The following is a 20351-nucleotide window of genomic DNA, read 5'->3' as shown; positions in this document are numbered from 1 at the left end:
CTGTCCCACCCTTTCTGCAGGGTCCGCAGACCTCGGTCTTACCTGATTGGTCACTGTCTGTTCCTGGGCCACAATGATGTGTTCTTGGCTCAGTGCCTGCTGTAGCCGCTCTGTACCCAGAACCCCGTGACTGGACTGGAAGGCAGCTGGGCAGAGAGAAGGGAACTCATTGGTGGAGTTAGGGAAACCTTGACTGACGCATTCCTGGGGTTCCTTTGTTGCTAGTCTTTGGACCCAAATGGTCCACTGCATGGCCCAGGAGTAGCTTACTGTGTAGTGTGGCCAGTGTCTCCTCTTCACTATTGAGGATGATGGTCTGGGCTGGGGCTCGGGCTGTAGAAGTCCCAGTCTTTCTCCCATCAATGCTATGTAGCCGCTGGATGTGGAATTTGAGGTGCCCGTTCCTGTTGAAACTGAGGAGAGGGAAGAGTGGGCATCAGATAGCTCTACCAGGTGTGTGCATGCAAGTCCCTTGTTCTTAGCCATCTCCAGCCTCACCGTTGCCCACAGACGTGGCATGAGAATGGCTTCTCATTGGTGTGCGTTAGCATGTGCCGCCTCAGATCCTTCTTGTTCTTGGAGGCGAAGCTACACTGATTGCACTGGTGGGGCCTCAGGCTTGAGTGCTGTGCCATGTGAGCCTAAACAGGGAGAGATGATGCACCAGTGGTCAGCATGGAAGGAACCAACCCTATGTCAGTGAGGACCAGAAGCGTGGACCAGATAGGGATTGGTCTATCACAGACCAAAAGAAAGAAGCCACAGGCTGCGCTGTCAATTCTGTCTCAGTTTGTGGCTCTGTTTTTTTAACTTAGAGGTTCTGGGGAGGGACCTTCTGCATGCTAGGGCTCAGCCCAGCTTTACTGGGTCTTAGCTTTCCCACTGGAGAGCATGGCTCTAGGCCTTGGTCCCATACAGAACTCAGAAGACACGGCACTGGGTTGGAGTTGGAAGCTGGAACCCCTCTGGCAAGTGGAAGCAGCACAAGAAACGCATCAGAAGCAGTCCTGTTTCTTCATGCCCTCCCTCACTGGCTCGTCATCTGGTGTCTCCTTAGCTCCCCTTCCTGTCCTTGCTGCCCCTGCTCTACATTCCTTGCCCTCATACTGGGAACAGTCTGGCATTAGTCACTTTATATCTGGTTAGGTTCCTGACCAAGCAGCTCCCAGAGCTGGACTCCTGCAGTCGTCTGACCCTAGAGGGGACCAGAGGACCAGGCTTGAGATATCAATAAAGAGTTGTTATACAAATGAGTGGCCACAGACATGAAGGCACAGGCAAGGCCGGGGGTGGGGTGGGGCGGGGGGCACACCTACCCGGACCTCAGGCCACTGGCGAGCACTGAAGGGGCAGTCAGGGCACTTGAAGGCAGCAGGCCCAGCATGGGCCCGCTTGTGACTCTCCATCTCTGCGCGGCTAGGGAAGGCCTCTGAGCACACCTTGCAGGAAAACTTCTTTGTTGAGGAAGCTGCTGCAGATGGTGGGGATTGGGGTACTACCAGGCCTAGGGTGTGGCTGGCTGCAGGGGGTGGGGTGGAGGAGCCCTGGGAGCCTCCCATATGGTGGGTCTTTGTTGGAGACAGAACCTCAGAACCATCTCTGGGTGGCCCTCCACACTGCAGCAGGGGCCACTTGGTTCCAGGGGCCAGAGTATCTGGGTTTGGGAAGGAGATGGAGCCATCTGCAGTCAACTGTAGGAAAGACAGCATGAGATGCTGAGGAGGGGCAGAGGCAGGACACTGGGTAGGGAGGCTACTCCCAAGGCTCACCTCAATGTGGTGCAACTGGGTCCCATCAGCTGCCATGATGTAGTGGGTGCCAGCCTCCTTGAGAGCGTCGCTCACAACCACAGCCTGGGCGGCCTCCCCGGGAGGTTCTTCCCTGAGGGCACAATGGAGGCATGAGATGAGGTTCCAGAAAAGGATCAAAGGCTACAAAAACCCCTCACCAAGCAAGTCAAACTCAAGGAGTCTGAGTGAATTGTAGGCTCAAACCCGGACCCCAGCATTCTTCATAAGTGACTGCCAAGAACTCAGTAATTCACCCTGCTTAAGGGGTGACCCTCATTCCCCTTGATAGGAAGACAGCACTCCAGGAGTTCAGGTCTGGCCAAAAAGGGAGGAGAGGTCCCAGTCTACGGCAACCTGACCAGAGGCTGCCTCAAAGCCCCTGAGCCTCAGCACAGCACAGGTCAGAGTTCCTTGGATGGCTGAAGAGTTGAGTGAGTGGAGAAACACGTCACAGACTTGCAGCAGAGGGAAGCCAAGCACAGGTTCAGGCAGCAGGTCAACAAAGGAGCCCATACTTGTTCAGAATGCTCAGGACTTAAGAGTTGGGGGGTGGGTGGCAAGAGAGTACATCACCTAAGTACACTCACTGCTCTTGCAGAGGTCCCAGGATTGGTTCCTAGCACCCACATGGCGGCTCACAACCACTTGTAACTCCAGGCCCAAGGGATCCAATGCCTTCTGGTCTCTGAAGGCCCCTGTATGCACATGGTGCACACAGATGCACATAGTTCACGTAACTGCACGGGGACTTACACTAAGGGGATGGGAAGGTAGAGAGCTGCATCTCACTGGACTGTTCCCTCATTTGTAAAAGCAGGGAAACCTGGGTCTTGTAGGAGCTAGTTAGTGCCAAATTCCCAGAACAGCTAATGGTCAAAGAATGCCATCCTACACAGGACAGTGTAGGACTGCTGCCCCGTCACTCTGTACAATCCAGAACGCTGCCGCCTCCTAACTGGGTTGGAGTGGGGAGCCCCTATGAAAGGCTGAAAGGAAGGGGTGGAGTTACCTGTAAGGTGGGCCTGAGGCTGGTGTCCTCCCCTCCACTGGGGGCGCCGTGATGACACTGTAGCTGGCCCCACCAAATGGCCCAGATGGCAAGGCAATCTGCTGTAGGTCAGATGGACCTAGCTGGCTCTCAGCTGCCACACTGCTCCCTGACTCCGCCATATGAAGTGTCACCAACCGTGGAGTGGTGTCTTCAGGGGAAGGTTGCCCACCAGTAGACGTCAACTCTGCCTCGATGCTCTCTGACTTTACCACTGCCACCTGCAATGATGCCAACAGGCTTCTGGGACATAGCTGCTGTCCAAAGATCCTTCACCATCCTAGCAGAGCCTCAGGTGTCCCCTCTCATTTACACATCCCAAGTCCTTCCTTAAATACACTTTTGCAGCTGGGCTAGTGGCACATGCCTGTCCCCCAGCACTCAAAGGCACAGTTAGGCGGGCGGATCTGAGTTTCAGACCAGCCTGGTCTATACTGTAAGTTCTAGACAGCCAGGGCTACACAGAGAAACCCTCTCTGCCCTTTTGGCCCTGTCCTCCACAAAACAGCCTAACCCCCCTTACACTTCCATCCACCCAGACGTGCACGCACGTACGCGCACACACACACACACACACACACACACACACAGAGGCACTGCATAGCACACTGCAGACAGATGGGCAGGAGCATCGAGCAATATCTGTCAACTTTCTAGGTGTGGAGAATAACACTGTCGTGTGGTGGTGGAGACTAGGGATGCTACTAAACACCTCACAAAGTACAGAGTGGCCTCCACAAGGTCCAAAATAATAGCACTCTGACCTTGACACCTTGGGGTAGAGGGCCAAGTGGCAAACCATTGAGAAAATCCATAGCCAGGTGTGGTGACACACACACATCTGTAAGTCCAGCACATGGGCAGAAGCACTAGGATCGGAGTTTAAATAAGGCCATTTGAGGCATTTAAGGCTACACGAAACATGGTCTCAAAAAACCAAAATGTGGCCGGGCGTGGTGGCGCACGCCTTTAATCCCAGCACTCGGGAGGCAGAGGCAGGCGGATTTCTGAGTTCGAGGCCAGCCTGGTCTACAAAGTGAGTTCCAGGACAGCCAGGGCTATACAGAGAAACCCTGTCTCAAAAAACCAAAAAAAAAAAAAAAAAAAAAAACCAAAATGTACATCTTAGATTTTTGTAACCATAACCAACCAAAAGAAACTATGACATTAAAGGAGACAACAGAACACTTAGGGGAAATTATCAATAATTACATGAGAGATAGGCATCTTTCATATTCAAAGATATGCTTTTGCAAAGCAGTGACAAAGATCTGGCAACTTATAGAAAAGAGCGGTGACAGACAGGTGACAGACAGGTGACCCAGACTAAACCTTCGGACAGACGGCCTGCTCTGTACTGCACGTAACAGAATTATAAAGTAGGAGCCTAAACTATGCCTCCAGCCTTCTTGAGAGACACGACGTTCTGAAGAATGACACGAGCACACTGCACACAGTGGCCAAGCTGCGCGTCACATCCTGCACAGCAGATCACTGAGCGGCAGAGCAGGGTGATCCTATTCTTAAAGGAACATCTGGGGTTTGGCTGTGAAGATGGGTTTGGTTGCAGATATGGAAGAATAATGACAAATTGGGGAAGATGTGTGGGATATGAGATGGTGCCAAGAGAGCGCTCTGGCCTTGCTACTGAACTAGACAAAACCTTAGGAGTGTTCTACCTGCAGGTTGTGTACAGAGGGAAGCTGCTTTAGCCCCTACAGGAGCTTCACAGGAATGGTAGATCCTGAGAAACCACACCAAAGGAGAGCACAGGAGCCACACAGCAACACATGGCCCTCAGCACAGCAACTGTGAGGCGGTTTGAATGAGAACAGCCCCCATAGGCTCATCACCATCCTTCTGACTCTCTAAGGCTGGAGATCAGGATACAGTTCTCAGCTACCGCTCAGTGCATGGAATTAGTCTCTGACATTGTAAGCAAGCTCTCAATCAAATGCTTTCTTTTGTAAGAGTTGACTTGGTTATGGTGTCTCTTCACAGCAACAGAAGAGTGCCTAAGACAAATGGTCACTAGAAACTAGAGAGTGCACTGGGAAAGATTGCCTACCCTATAGAGTCCGTTCCTTCAAGTTTAGGCTGATCTGTCCCTGGCAGGGTAAGTTGGAGTCACTATGTTCCTTTACTCCGTGATCAACAGAGGAGCGCAGGGAAGTCCCAGGTGCTTACCTGCAAGGCTGTGGCCCCCAGCTCTCGTTGGGCGCTCATGTTCAACAGCAGATCCAAGGCTGTCTGAGTGGCCACTGCAGTGGACTCCTCGGCTCCTGGGTGGGGTGGAACCTGAGCTTGAAAATGGGCTGGACACTTGGCACCCAATGCCACCAGTCATGTTCCTACCCTAACCCTGCCTACTTCAAGGCTCACCTTGCTGGTAGATGATTGTGGCGCCACCTAGTGCATCAGGACAGAGTAGTGGGGGAGTCTCAGGTGACTGGAAAGGTGCAGGTTCTTGCGGGGCCTGAGGAGGAGAATGGGTCAAGTCTGAGGGGGTAGCCAGAAGTGCATTTACCAAGTACATCTGATATCATCATTTCCTCCCAGTCCCTTGTTTATCTCACATACTATTCTGAAAGGTATTGACCAGCTTAGTGTTCAGTGGAATGGTGAGGCTCAGAAAGTGAAGGGCTGGAACCTGAACCTAAGACTGACAACTCCAGCGCCCATGAACTGAGTGAGGTCATCTTTCCAGGGCCACTGGGAGCTCCCACGACAGAACACGAGCTGGCCATTCCAAAGTCTGCTTACCCCAAATCCAATCCATCCTCCTCTTTAATTTTAAAAGACATTTTATTTTGTGGGTATGAGGTATGTGTACAGGCATATGACAGCCAGAGCGCACATATGGATATCAGAGAACAACTTTGGGGAATCAGTGCTCTACTTCCACCATACAGGACCTGGGGATCCAAATTGGGCTTGGCAACAACACCCTACCTTGCCAAGCCACCTCACACGCACCTTCCCCGTCTTTCCTGTCACGGGTATGTTTCCTTTCAGTAGGGAGGGCAGCATACCCATCGACAGGACTATACTTTTCAGTCTGTCATTCATGACTCTAAAAAGGTGGCCACTTAACTAAGCAGGACTTCCAGGCTTAAATGAGGACTGCATGGGTGGATGGCAGCAGGCACCTTTCTTACCATCTCCCGGCCATTTCTTTCTTTTTTTTTTTTTTTTTAAAGATTTATTTATTCATTATATGTAAGTACACTGTAGCTGACTTCAGACACTCCAGAAGAGGGCGCCAGATCTCGTTACAGATGGTTGTGAGCCACCATGTGGTTGCTGGGATTTGAACTCTGGACCTTCGGAAGAGCAGTCGGGTGCTCTTACCCACTGAGCCATCTCACCAGCCCGCGGCCATTTCTTTTGCTCTAGCCATGTTTCTTGCAGCTATGCCAGACCATAAAGGTAACCACAAAGACCAATGTCAGTTCCTTGACACTGTGCAAGGAACTGCAAAAATACTCAAGTTGGAGACACAGCTGTTCAGGACCACTGAGTTTTACAATTGTTTTACATCTAAGAATAATCAGCTACTGCTGTAGGTGTTTCTGTTATCTAGACAGTGCTGGAAAGCTACCCTCTTCTAACCAGGCGGGTGTCCACCACCTGTTCCCACCGCGTGTGCCGTGTCCCAGCCTACCTCGGGTCCTGGTGAGCTGAGGGGAGGGCCAGGGGCCATGCTGTGCTGCTGCTTCAGCTCTTCTATCTGTTGTAGAGAGAAGAAGGGGCGGCGGCGGGACGGGGGCTCCTCAGGGTGGCGCCGTCCCCACTCCTCAAAGCTGTTGGCATGGCGGCATCTTACGTGGAGGCGCAGGTTCTTCTTGTGGCGAGTGCTGAAGTGGCAGTACTCACAGGCAAAGGGCTTGGCGCCTAGGGGCACAGGGAGTGCTTGCACCCACACAGCCTCTAGGAGGCCCTAGGGGTCCCTAGCTTAAGTCATTACCATGCTTGGACAAACACTGCTGGATCAGAACAGAAAGGACCAGCGCTACTTCTATCCACAGCCTTCCTGCAGGGGTCATTCTCAAGGTCGTCTTCCTAACTAAGACAGAGTAGGCACCTCCATTCCCCCTTCCTAACTAAGTCAGGAAAGCAAGCTGCTGGCACTGGGCTCAGGACAGAGGGAATGGCACAGGAGTCCCTTTAGAGCAGAAGGAAGTCCATCTGTGGTTTGGGCTGTTGAGAGGGACAGAGAGCTGAGCTCTGATGAGGGTGTAAGGACTGGAGGGCTGGCCTGACCTGTGTGCTTGACAGCCACATGAGACAGCAGGAAGTCCTCACGGAAGGTGCGGTAGGGACAAAAACTGCATTTGAAGGGCTTGTCGCTCACGTGGGACAGCTGGTGGTTCAACAGTGCCTTCTTGTCCTCACAAACAAACTCGCAGAACTCACACTTGAATCTGGAGGCAATTTGAAGGAGGGGAGCTCAGAAACACAAAGGGTTTCTCCCTAACCCACGGACCTCCAGTGGGGACGCACCTGCGGTTGGCAACGGCCTGGATGTGTGTGAGCAGGTGCATTTTGAAGGTGTAGCGCTTCTTAAAGGACTTTCCACACTGAGGGCGGCGGGGAAGGTGGAGTCAGATGGGGATGGCCCAGAGAAGAAAGGCCCTGCCTCTAGCCCCAGCCCTGCCTGGCCCACCCACCTTATCGCACATGTGTGGCTTCTCGGTGCTGTGAGTCTTCATGTGCTGTGTTAGCCTCTTCTGCATGGGGTAGACACGGCCGCACACTGGGCAAGGGAAGGAGCTCAGCTTTGGGGTCTGGGAAGGGACAGTGAGAGGTCACAGGGAGAAAAGGGGGAACAGCAGGAGCACCCACTTCCTGTCCCACCCACCACCCGTCAGCAGCCCAGGGGTCCACACTCACCGGATCCGGCCTCTTCTTTCTAGGAAAAAAAAGAAAGCATCACACCACAGCTTCCCCATGGGCCACCCAGTCTCAGGCCTGATCACCACTCCTCACTACCCATGCCCTCTCTTCTGAACACATGGAAAACCAGCTGGTGTCCTCTGGGGAGAATGCTAAGGCTCCACAGGTGACAGCCCTGTGCTGGTTAACCTGAGACATGGGTCTTCTCTCCATTCACAGAACACTATACTACAGGCTATTCTCCTACACCACAGACTATTCTCCTACACTACAGGCTATTCTCCTACACTACAGGCTGTTCTACACCACAGGCTATTCTCCTACACTACAGGCTATTCTCCTAACTACAGGCTATTCTCCTACACTACAGGCTATTTTCCTAACTACAGGCTATTCTCCTGCACTACAGGCTATTCTACACTACAGGCTATTCTCCTACACTACAGGCTATCCTCCTACACTACCAGCTCAAACAAGTTCCACAAGAAACAGCCCTGGAGAATAGGCTTAAACCTGGTGACCAGAATCCTAGGTGGCAACACACCTCCTTCTCTTTAAAGAAACTAGTAACATCTCAGAAAACTGTCACACACCATGGTTCTTGGGGGGGCTCTACCCATCCAAAGAAACCAATTCTTTGCTGCCTAGCTGTAAGTCACCGAGCAGCCCACCAGGCCTGGAAACGTGCTTTGTCCAGCCCTGATCTGCTCTCAGCACTGGAGAAGGGGGAGCTGCAGCTGACTTGAGGCCTTCGAATCATGTGTAAACCCCTGCAGTCACACAGTTTCCCTCAGGCCCCTCAACACTGTCTCCATTTCCCAGATGAAGGAAGAGTCTAAACTGGAGCCCTCAAGGCCCTGGCCCTGAGGATTCTGGGACAACTGTGACTCTGACCATCACAGGCCCAGAGTGGGTGTGCTGCATAGGACCTATAGGGATTTGGGCCACGTTCTCCCTGTCTACCCTCCAGTGCACCTGCATGACTCACTGACCGGTCCTGGCTGTGCACAGCCGCGTGGCGAATAACATCCTTGCGGTAGACGCTGGTGTAGCTGCACTCGTCACACTTGTAGGGCTTGCTGCCCACGTGGTTGAACATGTGCTCCTGGGAGAGGCAGACACAACTGCAGGCTCAGTTCCCCTCCCTCTCCTTGTCCCCGCCTGCGTTCACAACCTCTGGCTGAGTGTGGACAGCAGAGCCTACTGCCAGGCTGGGAATTCTCCTCAGAGAGCACCTGCTGTGCCAGTCCTGTTGCTGGCTTTACCATCTGACCAAAAAGGAAACAAGGCTCAGCGTGTCAGTACCTTGCCTTAACAAGCTTGGAGCTGGACGATGTGGCCCTGTAGCCCATGCCTTCCCTTCAGCGCTGTGGAACAGTCCCCTAAGGAGCCCAGACAAGAGCAGGACTGCCCACCAGGGCCTGAAGGGCACCACCATGCTATAGCACTGGGGCAGCCAAGTCGCAGACCAAACTTCCCTCAGTGGGGCACAAAATGGAAATGGCAGCTTGGCCTGCTGTTGGCCACACTCTCAGGTGAGATGACAGAGGTGCCCTTCTTGGAGCTATAGCACTGCCACCTGCGGGAAGGACTCACTGTGAAGAACCCCCACGGGCCAGTCTGCAGTGAGAATAAGCATGTCTACATTCTCTCAGAAGGTGAGCTGTCAGTCACTGGGCCCCTGTCAACTGCCTGTGGCAGACTCCTCAGGACCCCACGTCCGAGCATCCTCCCAAGCTTCCCATCCTGGCTGGTCCTCCCAGCCCTGGGAGCTCCTGAACGAATGAATGCCACACCTTGAGTGAGGACCAGCGGCGGGAGCGGTAGCTGCACTGCAGGCACCTGAAGAGCTGTGGGTCACCAGCCTCATGGGAGTTGACGTGGAAGCGAAGGTCTTCGTGGGACAGGAAGCGTGAGCCACATATGCGGCACAGATAAGGCCTGAGCAGTGGCTTGGGTGACTTATAGTAGTACCTGGAAGGAAGGGGTGGAGGCACTGGCTGAGCTGCAGGCTGGGGGAGCATCCCCCACCCCACCCCCACCCTCCCATCAAGCTCACCTATACTCTAGCCTACTTACTTTCGGTATTTCTTCCCTAGGAACCGCCTGGAAGGTCTTCCGCGGCGGCGGGGTGGGGCATCAGCTTCATCCTGGCACGATGGGGCTGCATTCTCAGCATCCGACTGACTAACGCCTGATTCCACCAGGCCCCTCCCCACCTTGCCCAGGTCCCTCAGGTCCGAGGAGCTGGGAGCCTCGAGATCCTGCAACTCTGGAGGGCTCTGTGTGCTCTGGGAACTCACTAGAGGCTGTCCTACACCTGTCATGGACACAAAGAACATAGTCACACATTCTAGGAGCAGAGGCCAGTCAACCCCCCTAGCTAACCACTGATGGGTCCATTAGATCGCACACACACACAGAGCCCATGTGCAGAAGGCAGTATCGATCTCACACTGCTCTGACCTGACCTACTCAGCATAGCAAGACTGGGATAGGACCTCAGACTCAGCCCCACTCCCTAGGTGGCTCTGCATCCTCTGGCAAAAGTCCTCCCCTCCCCGAGTCTCAGCTGTCCCATCTGCCAACTGATCTAGTAACCCACAGGGGCCCTGGGGATCCCTGAGACAACAGTGTCTTTGACGCTGGCACACCCTTGACATTGGCACACCAAGGGAGGGTCCACAGCAAGAGGACTTCACAAACTCTTTGAAGTCTAATCGGAATGTGACAACTTTTCAAATTGTTTAAAAATCCTATCTAAAGGGCTGAGAGATGGCTCAGTCGGTAGGAGTACTGGCTGCTCTTTCAGAGGACTCAGGGTAAATTCCCTGCACCCACAAGGCAGCTCATAGCTGTCTGTAATGCCAGTCCCAGGGGATCTGATGCCTCCACAGACACTGTATACACACGGTAAACATACATACAGATAAAACACCCAAGCATGTAAAGATAACAAACAAAACAAACCCAGAAAACCTAGTTCAATCCTAGCACTCTCAACAAACAGGTAAAATACTATTTTAAATATTAAGAGTGGCGTCAGGCCGGGCATGGTGGCACACGTCTGTAATCCCAGCACTTGGGAGGCAGAGGCAGGCGGGTTTCTGAGTTTGCGGCCAGCCTGGTCTACAAAGTGAGTTCCAGGACAGCCAGGGCTATACAGAGATGTTGTATCCGGCCAGCAGATCACAGCCTGGGTTCTAGCATTTTCTTTCTCTTGCCGCCTAGCCCCTCTTCTCTTCCAGGTTTCCAAAATGCCATTCCAGTCTAGAACCCAGGCTGTGATCTGCTGGCCGGACACAACACAGAGAAACTCTAGTCTCGAAAAAACAAAACAAAACAAAAACAAAACAAACAACAACAAAAAAGAGTGGCGTCAACTAGTGCTGTACACACTTTTAATCTCAGAATTTAGAAGGCAGGCAGGTGGATCTTTCTACATAATGAGTTCCAGGCCTGCCAGAACTACATAGTGAGACTCTGGCTCAGAAAACCATCACAACAAAACAGGCAGGCAGGCAGGCAGGCAGGCAGGCAGGCAGACCAGAGCCAGTGTGAAGGCTTAGGGAATAAACAACCCTCTGTAGCCAAGCCTGCCCACTGAGTTCACTCACCAGTGCCCACAGGGCAAAGGAGAGCCAGCTCTTGCAAGTGTCCTCTGACCTGAGGATGCTGTGGCATGCTCACACTCACACACACACACACACACACACACACACACACACGAGCTATTTGTTTTAAAACTAAGAATGATACAGATTGGAAAGAGTGTCTCCTCTGTGTGTGTGTGTGTTTGTGTGTGTGTGTGTGTATGTGAGAGAGAGAGAGAGAGAGAGAATACATGTACCAATTCTTACGCCACCAGCAAAAGTGCTCCTCTCTGCCTTGAGCCAGGGTGCCCCACAGACCCCAAAGCTCCACATCTTGGCTAGGCTTGCTGGCCATGAACCCCTAGGATCACCCTGTCTCTGCAGCCCCCAATGGGAACACAGACACAGCCACTGCAGGTTTCCCTTGTCCTGCTGGGCTTTGAACTCAGGGCTCACTTTCACAGCAGACCCTCACCCACTGAGCTAGTTCCTTGTCCCCTGAAACAATGTCGCCATTCTCTTCATGAAGCCCCAGCCTGTGTGGGGTATATTTACTTTTCTGTACATGACAGTTCTTCTAGAGAGAGCACAGGATCTATCTCCAAATGGTGCATACACAGTGGCTACCACACAAGTAGATGCTGTCAACCCTCCATAGTGGCATGCAGGCTCTAGTCAGAGCTAGTATGCGACAGAGCTTGTGCTCACAACCACGCAGAGCCTCTGCTGTGCCCACTGCTAAGCTCTGACCACAGTTTCTCACAGACCACTCAACCACCGGCTCCTCTCTCCTCACTTCAGTATCGTTTTAAGCTTTTACTTATTCGCTTAGAAAGGCCCAACCCCTCCTCTCACTGTGTCACTAAAAGGCATCTCCAAATGCCTGCATAGTCACCAAGGCTAGGTTTCTCTAGTCGGTGACAGGAGGTCTCCTTTCTTGGGAGGCCTACAGCCAGTGGCTAGAAATGGCTGCTTTGTGTATATTGAGTCTCTGGAGCACCTGAGATGCATCAGGCAGCAGGGACACACATTACCCACACATACAGCCTGTTCCACGACCAAATCTTACCATCTTGAAGGTCTGAGGTCTCTAGGCGAGGCAGCTTTCGGGGCCGGCCAGGCCTCCGTCGAGGTCTCGGGGTACTGGGTGTGGGGCGCTGGAGCCTTAGCTGCCGGCCCCGGGGCTCATCCTCAGCTGGATTGTAGTCACTGTCCTCTGTGGCAAGAGTAAAGGACAGTGTGTAGTCCCACACTTCCAGTCTTGTCTCCTTATCTCCCCACCAGTGAGGGAGCTCCTACGGGGCCCCTGCACCTCCCCAGGGGACCAACCATCCTTCCTTCTGTGCACCTCTCTTGGCACCTGCCAACAGCTCCCCTCAACCAGAAGCACAAAGACCTATCTGGTTCTAAAGCCTCTTATGCCTCTGGCAGCGAGCAGGCAACCGTCTACAGTCCCGCCAGGTGGACAACAGCCATGCATAAGCATTCAACAGTAAAATGAGGACAGCCCAACCCAGAACAACTTAGTTATAAAATGGGTAAAAAGTAACTCTTATTCTCCTGTTGTAACTGTTGTCTAGGAAGCTCATGCTTCCATCTGCTAACCCAGACCCAGTCCTGGAAGGAAGCTGCTGACCTCGGGACAATCTAATCTAGGCCTAGAATGTTCTCTGTCTCTGAGACCTGCTGCTGAGTAAGCTCAGGCCTCCCTAGTTCTTTCTGAGCTCTGGCTGCCTTGTTAACTCAGCTCTCCTGGCTCAAAAGCCAGCTGGCTTAGTCAACCCGGCTTTCCCCGAGGCCTCTGAACTGCTCTGCTTTGCCTCAAAACAACTCTAGTGACCTTATCTCATCTTCCGGCTCCTCTTCGTTCTCCTTCAGGGTTCCCGTGTGTCTAGCTTGTTGTCTTCAACCTGTCTATAAAACTCTCCAAGTAAAACGGCTTCCTGCTTCCTCTCTCTGCTGCTCTCCCCCCTGCCCCCCCCCCCCTCACCCTGCGCCGTTTCTCAGAACTCTACTGTATCCAGTATGGATGCTTCTCCTCCCAATGTCTGTCTCTCCCTTTCCTATTGACAGATCCTATTCTGTCAACTCTTTCTGATTCATCACTTTGTCTGCCACACAATTAGACTTTCAAGCATGGTGCTTCCTTCTAACTTTACCTTCATTGTTTGGAATCAGGGTTAGGGTTAGGGTTAGGGCATGTCTATATTTTAGCCAGAGGGACTATGGGCTGAGCCAGACCCTAAGTAGAAACAGGCTCAAGCAGCCTGTAACAAAAATACATACTAGACCTCGTAAAGTTTAGGGGGAGAAGTGAGCCAGTTACGGTGGCACATCCTTATAATCCCAACATTCAGGAGGAACAAGTGTCTGAGGGCTACACACAAAGAAACTCCATCTCAGAAAGTTAGGGGAGAAAAAAGAGACTGGAGAGATGGCTCACTTGCTGCTTTGGCAGAGGAGCCAAGTTCAGTTCCCAGCACCCATGTGGAACGGCCACAAGTGCTGTAACTGTAGCTCCAGGTAAACAGCACTCTCTTGTGGCCACCATAGGAATTGCATTCAGCAGTGCACATACTCACACATAGGCACACACATACAAACTTGGGAGTGAGTCAAGGGGTTGGTGAATCAGCTCTGTCAATGAAGAATTTGCTGTGGAGCATGAGAGTCTGAGTTCAACCTCCCAGAACCCAGGTCCAAAAGCAGAGCATGGCAGCACAGTCCCAACACTAGAGAGAAACACAGGAGGGTCCCTGGGCTTCTTGGTTAGCCATTCTGGCAGAAATCAGCAGGCTCTAGGTACAGGGAGAAACCTTGCCTCAAAAAGTGAGGCACAGGGCTGGAGAGATGGCTCAGTGGTTAAGAGCACCGACTGCTCTTCTGAAGGTCCTGAGTTCAAATCCCAGCAACCACATGGTGGCTCACAGCCATCCATAATGAGATCTGACACCCTCTTCTGGTGTATCTGAAGACAGCTACAGTGTACTTAGATATAATAATAAATAAATCTTAAAAAAAAAAGTGAGGCAGGCTGGGTAGTGGTGGCGTATGCCTGTAATCCCAGCACTTGGGAGGCAGAGGCAGGTGAATTTCTGAGTTTGAGACCAGCCTGGTCTACAGAGTGAGTTCCAGGACAACAGGACTGCACAGAGAAACCGTGTCTCACAAAACAAAACAAACCAACCAAACAAACAAACAAAGTGAGGCAGAGAGAGGGCTAGAGAGATGGCTCAGCAGTTAAGAGCACTGACTGCAGGGCTGGAGAGATGGCTTGGCGGTTAAGAGCACTGACTGCTCTTCCAAAGGTCCTGAGTTCAAATCCCAGCAACCACATGGTGGCTCACAACCATCCGGAATGAGATCTGATGCCCTCTTCTGGTATGTCTGAAGAAAGCTACAGTGTACTTACATATAATAAATAAATAAATCTTAAAAAAAAAAAAAAAGAGCACAGACTGCTCTTCCAGAGGTCCTGAGGTCCTGAGTTCAATTCCCAGCAACCACATGGTGGCTCACAACCATCTATAATGACATCTGATGCCCTCTTCTGGTGTGTTTGAAGACAGCTACAGCATACTTATATAAACAAAAATAAATAAATAAATAAATAAAAGAGGGGGGAGGGTATAGGGGGCTTTAAGGATAGCTTTTGAAATGTAAACGAAGAAAACATCTAATAGAAATTAAAGAAAGAAAGAAAGAAAGAAAGAAAGAAAGAAAGAAAGAAAGAAAGAAAGTGAGGCAGAGAGCCACTGAGGAAGATGCCTGACATCACCTCTGGCTGCACACACACCCACTGACACACACAACACACATGGAGGCGGGGCAAGAAAAAAGTGAAATATTTTTGTTTTGGGTTGGCCTCAAATTATGTAGTTAAAGCTCCTGCACCTCCCCAGGGCTGGGCTGTGGTCCTGTGCCACCACACCCAGCTTTTTTTTTTTTTTTTTTTTGGTTTTTCGAGACAGGGTTTCTCTGTGTAGCCCTGGCTGTCCTGGAACTCACTTTGTAGACCAGGCTGGCCTCGAACTCAGAAATCCGCCTGCCTCTGCCTCCCGAGTGCTGGGATTAAAGGTGTGCGCCACCACGCCCGGCTTCCACACCCAGCTTTACTAATAATTCTTATGTGCATGCACTGAATAGTTTGGAAGCACAGGTAGGGAATGGAGCTATGAGAAGTGCGTGTATCTTTTTGCTGGCTCTTCTGTTGTTCTGCCTGCCCTGCAGTTTAACCTTCTGCTGTGCTGCACCGGTGTCTCTCAGTCTATAGATGAGTGTGGTCCTCCGCCTTACCCTCCAGATCGTCAATCGCCCCGGCATCCACGATGTCATCCTCCTCTTCCTCCTCCTCCTCCTCCTCCTCTGTGGTCTTGGTGGAAGGGCCCCACTTCCGTACACGGCCCCTTTTACCAGTTGCTGCTGCTGCTGCTGCTGCTAGTGCTGCTGAGAGAATGGAACAAGCTGCCACATCTGGCTCTGTGTCTGCCCCCATCAGGTCCACAGCTGCCGTGGACGCACCTGGGCGGAAGTGCCGTTCCCGCATGTGGCGGAGCAGGGTTGCCTTGGTGCTGCTCCGGTACTGACACATCTTGCACTTGAACTGTTGCACAACCACCACCTCCATCATGGCCTCCAGGCTTTGCAGGTCCAGCTCCTCAGCAACAGGAGCTGGGGGTGGCTGCACTACAGAGCTGGGATCTCCCTGGGGCTCCTCAGGAGGCTCAAGGCATGCAGATGTGGATGTGGGGCCGTCAGCCAGGGCTTCAATGGCTGCCAGACTGTTGGCTAAGGTGGAAGTAGACATGGATGATGCCATGGGAGCGCCTGAGGAAGCACAGAAGAGAAGGTAGAAGGCAAGGTTGGCCATGAGCTCTAGGCGTTCCTCACGGGCAGGTCCAGATTTCCCACAGAGGCCATCTTGTCAGAGGCCAGGGCAATGGCTAACCCTCCAGGGTCATATTGAGTCTTGTCTTTTGCCCCCATCCATTACAGGCTCCCAGGGACTGACGACAGGTTTCATACCATCATCCGGCCCTTGCAGGATCAGGTACTGTGTGGTCTCAGCTCCTCCCTCTTCACCACTGGTCACAGTGATGCAGCCTGGCAGAAAGGGCAGAGGGTGACACTCTCAGAGGGACCTTGACAATAGGCCCACACCCTTGGACTTCACTTGGCAACTGGAGAGCAACTGTGTCACCCCTTGCACCTTGGACATACCCACCGCAGGCTGGTGTGATGTCTGGTGTAGGTGACGTGCTAGCCTAGTCACCAGGATGCCAGAGCTACCCTGGCAGACCGGGTTTTGACAAATGGACCAAGTCGTCCTTTATCCTCTCTAAACTTCCTCAGGACACAGATCCTGCAGGTACCATGTCTCAGAATGCTTCTCAGACCATACCAGAGCTTTGTGGGATTCTAGTGTTGTATGCAAGTCCCTAACCTAAAGACCCAGCAAAGTACTTAGCAGCTTGAACTCAGGGGTCACCTGTCTGAGTTTACTGCCCAGGAGAAACAGTGTCACTGTTACCCAGTCATTTTTTGGTGTCTCTCTCATGTGCCTTATAATTCTCATATGGACCAGATTAATGGCAGCCATCCCCTCTGCAGGTTACTGGGAGCTCTGCCCCTCTTATATGTCAAGTGTTTATAACTACCCCCAGCGCAAAGCCAGCTACAACTGTTTCTACTTCTTAGGATTAGTTACTGTTGCATGTACTTCATCTGGGCATGCGTGGAAGTCAGATGACAACTTTTTGGGAGTTGGTTGCTTCATTCCACTGTTATGTGGGTTTAGCGGCAGTCACCAGGTCTACCTGACAAGCACTATCACCAGCTGAGCCATCTTACTGGCCCCAGCTACAGCTCTCCGTACTTCTGAGCACTGTGACATCCTGGCATCATACAGAACTTACAGTGACATCGTATTTGATACTTGGGTTATTTCCCACTAGGAGACAGCTGTAAGTTCCCCTTACACACCCCACAGTCAGGTAATTCATCTTCACTCATTCATTGACACAGATGGCTGTGGGATTGGACAGGGCCACACCCTCTCCCTACTCACTCTGGATGAGGTCTGGACCAATGGTAGATTCGATGATCTTGTCAATGGCAGAGCCTAGGTCTGAAGAGGAGGCTGTGCAGTCAGACACCAGCATGCTGGGGTCTGGGAGAACACTGGAATGCACCAGAGCTGGGGGGCCACCAGGAACCTCTGCCACTGGTCCCCGGGACACAGAAGATGAATCAGGGAGGCAGCCATGAGGCAAAGGGTCTGTTGAGATGCTCTCGGATACCTCCTCCTAGGTGTAGGAAGCAGAGGGCAGTTCAGGAGCCAGGTGTGAGGCAGGACAGAGCAGCCTGTAGATACCCCAGAGACAACAAAACCACCCCAGAGACAACAAAACCACCCACCCACACTTCAGCCCTACAGAGGCCCAGGAGGGCTCTCCTGTCAGTGACAGCCCGAGGGCCCGCGGATGTAGTCAGGAACTACCCCAGGGGGGAAAGCAGCAGCTCTCTAGACCACAGGCCACAGCCAGGAGGCACAACTGTCACCGGGCTTTTGCATCAATCATTCCCCTGCTTCACTCTCTTCCATGATCACTACCCAGCTTTCTCACAGCCATTTAAGCACTGCCCCCTCTAGAGGGCAAGCTGGACCTTACTCAGGGCCTTTCTGCTCCTGCCCACTTCCCTTTGGAGGCCATGTCACCTCACCACCCTGGGATGACAACAGGTTGGGTCTACTCTTTGAGAAGAGAAGCCTTCTTCTATGGACCCAGTTCCTCAGTGCAATCCCAGCCCACCCCTGCATCTCAACGTTTTCCACACCAGGCTGTGTTCTCTGCAAGGACCTGGACCACACCTGCCCTGTCCCTAGCAGTAACCCTGTAACTTAGTGTAAGTTATATCCCGGGGTAGGCCCACTTCTGCTGACATAATGAAACCCTGAACTGCACACCCAGGGCCACTACCTCATATCTCCATCAAGTGGAGTCCAGATACAATCCCCATCTCGAAAAATTACTCATGAAGCTACCAGAGGTGACTATGTTTCTAATTTTCACTTAACAGAGGAGATGAGGGCTTAGAACCTGGGTAACCTGCTCAAATCACAAAGTAATGGGTCAGGAAGGCATGGCTCGGTTTCCCCTTACAGCCTAGCACCCATAGAACCAGGCCCTCCCGTTCCATTTGACAGATGGGAAGACTAAGATAACTGAGATGGATCAACATTTGAACCGGGCTCACGGAGATTGAGGGCTCTGGGTAAGACCATGGATAATTAATTCTGGCTCTGTCGATAGCAAGCACGCTCTGCCTCAGTTTCCCTTTCTGAAGATGCCGGAAACAAATGGTTTAAGTATGTCTCTTAGCCATGGGGCTTGTCAAAACCGACCACAGCAGTTTGGCATGGCTTGACGTCTGCCTCAAAAACAATTATTTTCTACAAGTAGGCTTTGCTGACGGTGCCCCTGCCCACACCATCCACACTGATCCATACCACAGAGTGGCTGCCACCGTCCGAGCTCTGCCCGACGCCAGAGTCGTCGGCCTCCGTTAACCCTGGGACGGTCGCAGCGTCGCTGCTGTCCGCGGACACAGCTTCCGAGGTGCCCACACCCAGGCCGCTCTCAGAAGGCTCCTCAGGCTGGCCGGGCCGAGGGGCCGCGTCGCTACTGCTCTCCACCTCGTTCTCCTCCATTGGTTCTGGGGACGGACTGACAGCGAAGCGCGGGGTTTGAGGCTTTCACTCTGCCAGGCGATACGACCATGGTTGCAACAAGTGGTCCACCTTTCGGGCCCGGCCAAGCAGTACCCACCCAGATGCACCGGTGTGCCCATTCCGCAGATGCAAAGACTGAGCATCGGATTAGACGGGGCGGGGTTTCCTGGAAAGGGAACCTTCCAGAAAAGAATAGGGATGCCTGGCCTCTCAGGCTAGGGCCCCTCTGGGAAGAAGGGTGGCCCCGGTGGGTGATCACGGCCTGATGCTCATCCCAGAGGCATGAATCGACCCTGGGCGGACACAGCGGCTCGGCCCTCCGGCCCCCGCGTCCCCTCGGATGAGGAGCCGGTGGTACAGCCCGCAGGCCCCCGGGGTCAGTGGTTCACTCCCCTTCCCCGGACTCCCCTGCGGAGGGGGCTGACAGCGACGGTCGCGGGGCCTGGTGACTCGGGGCTGTCCCCGGCGCTGCCTGAGCTCCAGGCCCGGCGCCATCTTGTGGCGGCGCTGGGTTTCCGCTCAGGCAAATGCGAGAGCGGCTAAAGGGCCTGGGACCCCGGGGCCCTGTTCGGACAGCCCCGCCGGCCCGGGAGTCCGCCACCCGGCAGCCTCGCGGCAGGGCCCCGGTGCACGGCAGTGTGCGGAGGGGCGGCCCGCCTCCGGCTGCCGCTAACCTGAGTCTCTGGCTGCTGTGTCGCTCTCCGACTCCGGCATCGACGAGGTCGCCATCCTCTCACCCCCGTCGCGGAGGAACCCATCGGCCGCCCTCGAACCGGAACTACTTCCGCCGCCGCCCCCCGGGGAGAGAGAGGTCTGCGGCGTTTCAGGAGGCCTCTCAGGGGACTCAGAGCCGTCGTCGGGTTCAGGAGGACCCTAGAAGTCGCATGCTGCCCGGTGTTAGGGCTGAGGTCAGCTGGGGACGGGGACTACTTTTTCGTGTGGCGGAGGGCTACACGGGAAGTGGCGTGACGTCACGCAGGTCCCAGGCCGGACGAGGCGCGGCGGAGGCGCGGCGGAGGCGCGGCGGAGGCGCCCGGCTCTCGTGGGCGTGGCCCCCAGCGTCTAGCCACACCTCCAGGGGTCGCTTAGGGAACCGTCGCGACCTGGGATGGCTTAGAGGTGTCCAGAGAGGAGGAAACGTCAGTCATTTTCCTGGTTTTTCACCTGTAGCTTAAAGCTCCACTCGAGCCAGATCGGGTTCTCCCGGGTTGGGCTTGCTGTGCCGTAAGGAGGGAGCTTATACAGATGGCAAAACCGAGGTTTGAGGACAGGAAAGGCTGGTCAGGAATCAT

General features: G+C 53.3%; 1 protein-coding gene across 2 annotated transcripts in view; it reads right to left on the bottom strand.

Annotated features, from left to right (window-relative positions):
- The window catches only part of Znf335 (zinc finger protein 335), a 26169-nt gene extending 5818 nt beyond the window's left edge, over positions 1-20351 (bottom strand). The window contains exons 1-23 of one of the 2 annotated variants that reach the window (XM_021156731.3): positions 19734-20349; positions 18838-19088; positions 17395-17632; positions 16353-16430; positions 15849-16154; positions 15624-15770; positions 12397-12543; positions 9814-10054; positions 9531-9708; positions 8727-8839; positions 7732-7750; positions 7509-7625; positions 7342-7418; positions 7102-7262; positions 6503-6732; positions 5221-5314; positions 5026-5120; positions 2800-3059; positions 1770-1881; positions 1317-1691; positions 499-641; positions 271-413; positions 43-146 (exon numbers count right to left, since the gene is read on the bottom strand). In XM_021156731.3, the coding sequence (XP_021012390.1) occupies positions 43-146; positions 271-413; positions 499-641; positions 1317-1691; positions 1770-1881; positions 2800-3059; positions 5026-5120; positions 5221-5314; positions 6503-6732; positions 7102-7262; positions 7342-7418; positions 7509-7625; positions 7732-7750; positions 8727-8839; positions 9531-9708; positions 9814-10054; positions 12397-12543; positions 15624-15770; positions 15849-16154; positions 16353-16430; positions 17395-17632; positions 18838-19038 (3579 nt within the window). In that variant the 5' untranslated portion in view covers positions 19039-19088; positions 19734-20349. Of the gene's footprint in view, positions 1-42; positions 147-270; positions 414-498; positions 642-1316; positions 1692-1769; positions 1882-2799; positions 3060-5025; positions 5121-5220; positions 5315-6502; positions 6733-7101; positions 7263-7341; positions 7419-7508; positions 7626-7731; positions 7751-8726; positions 8840-9530; positions 9709-9813; positions 10055-12396; positions 12544-15623; positions 15771-15848; positions 16155-16352; positions 16431-17394; positions 17633-18837; positions 19089-19733 lie in introns of both variants that reach the window. The other variant, XM_085832389.1, reaches the window with a different exon arrangement.

This window comes from Mus caroli, unplaced genomic scaffold (genome assembly GCF_978045245.1).
Source record: "Mus caroli unplaced genomic scaffold, Mus_caroli_1 scaffold_2, whole genome shotgun sequence".
Lineage (NCBI taxonomy): Eukaryota > Metazoa > Chordata > Mammalia > Rodentia > Muridae > Mus > Mus caroli.
This window is presented reverse-complemented; position numbering and strand designations above follow the sequence as displayed.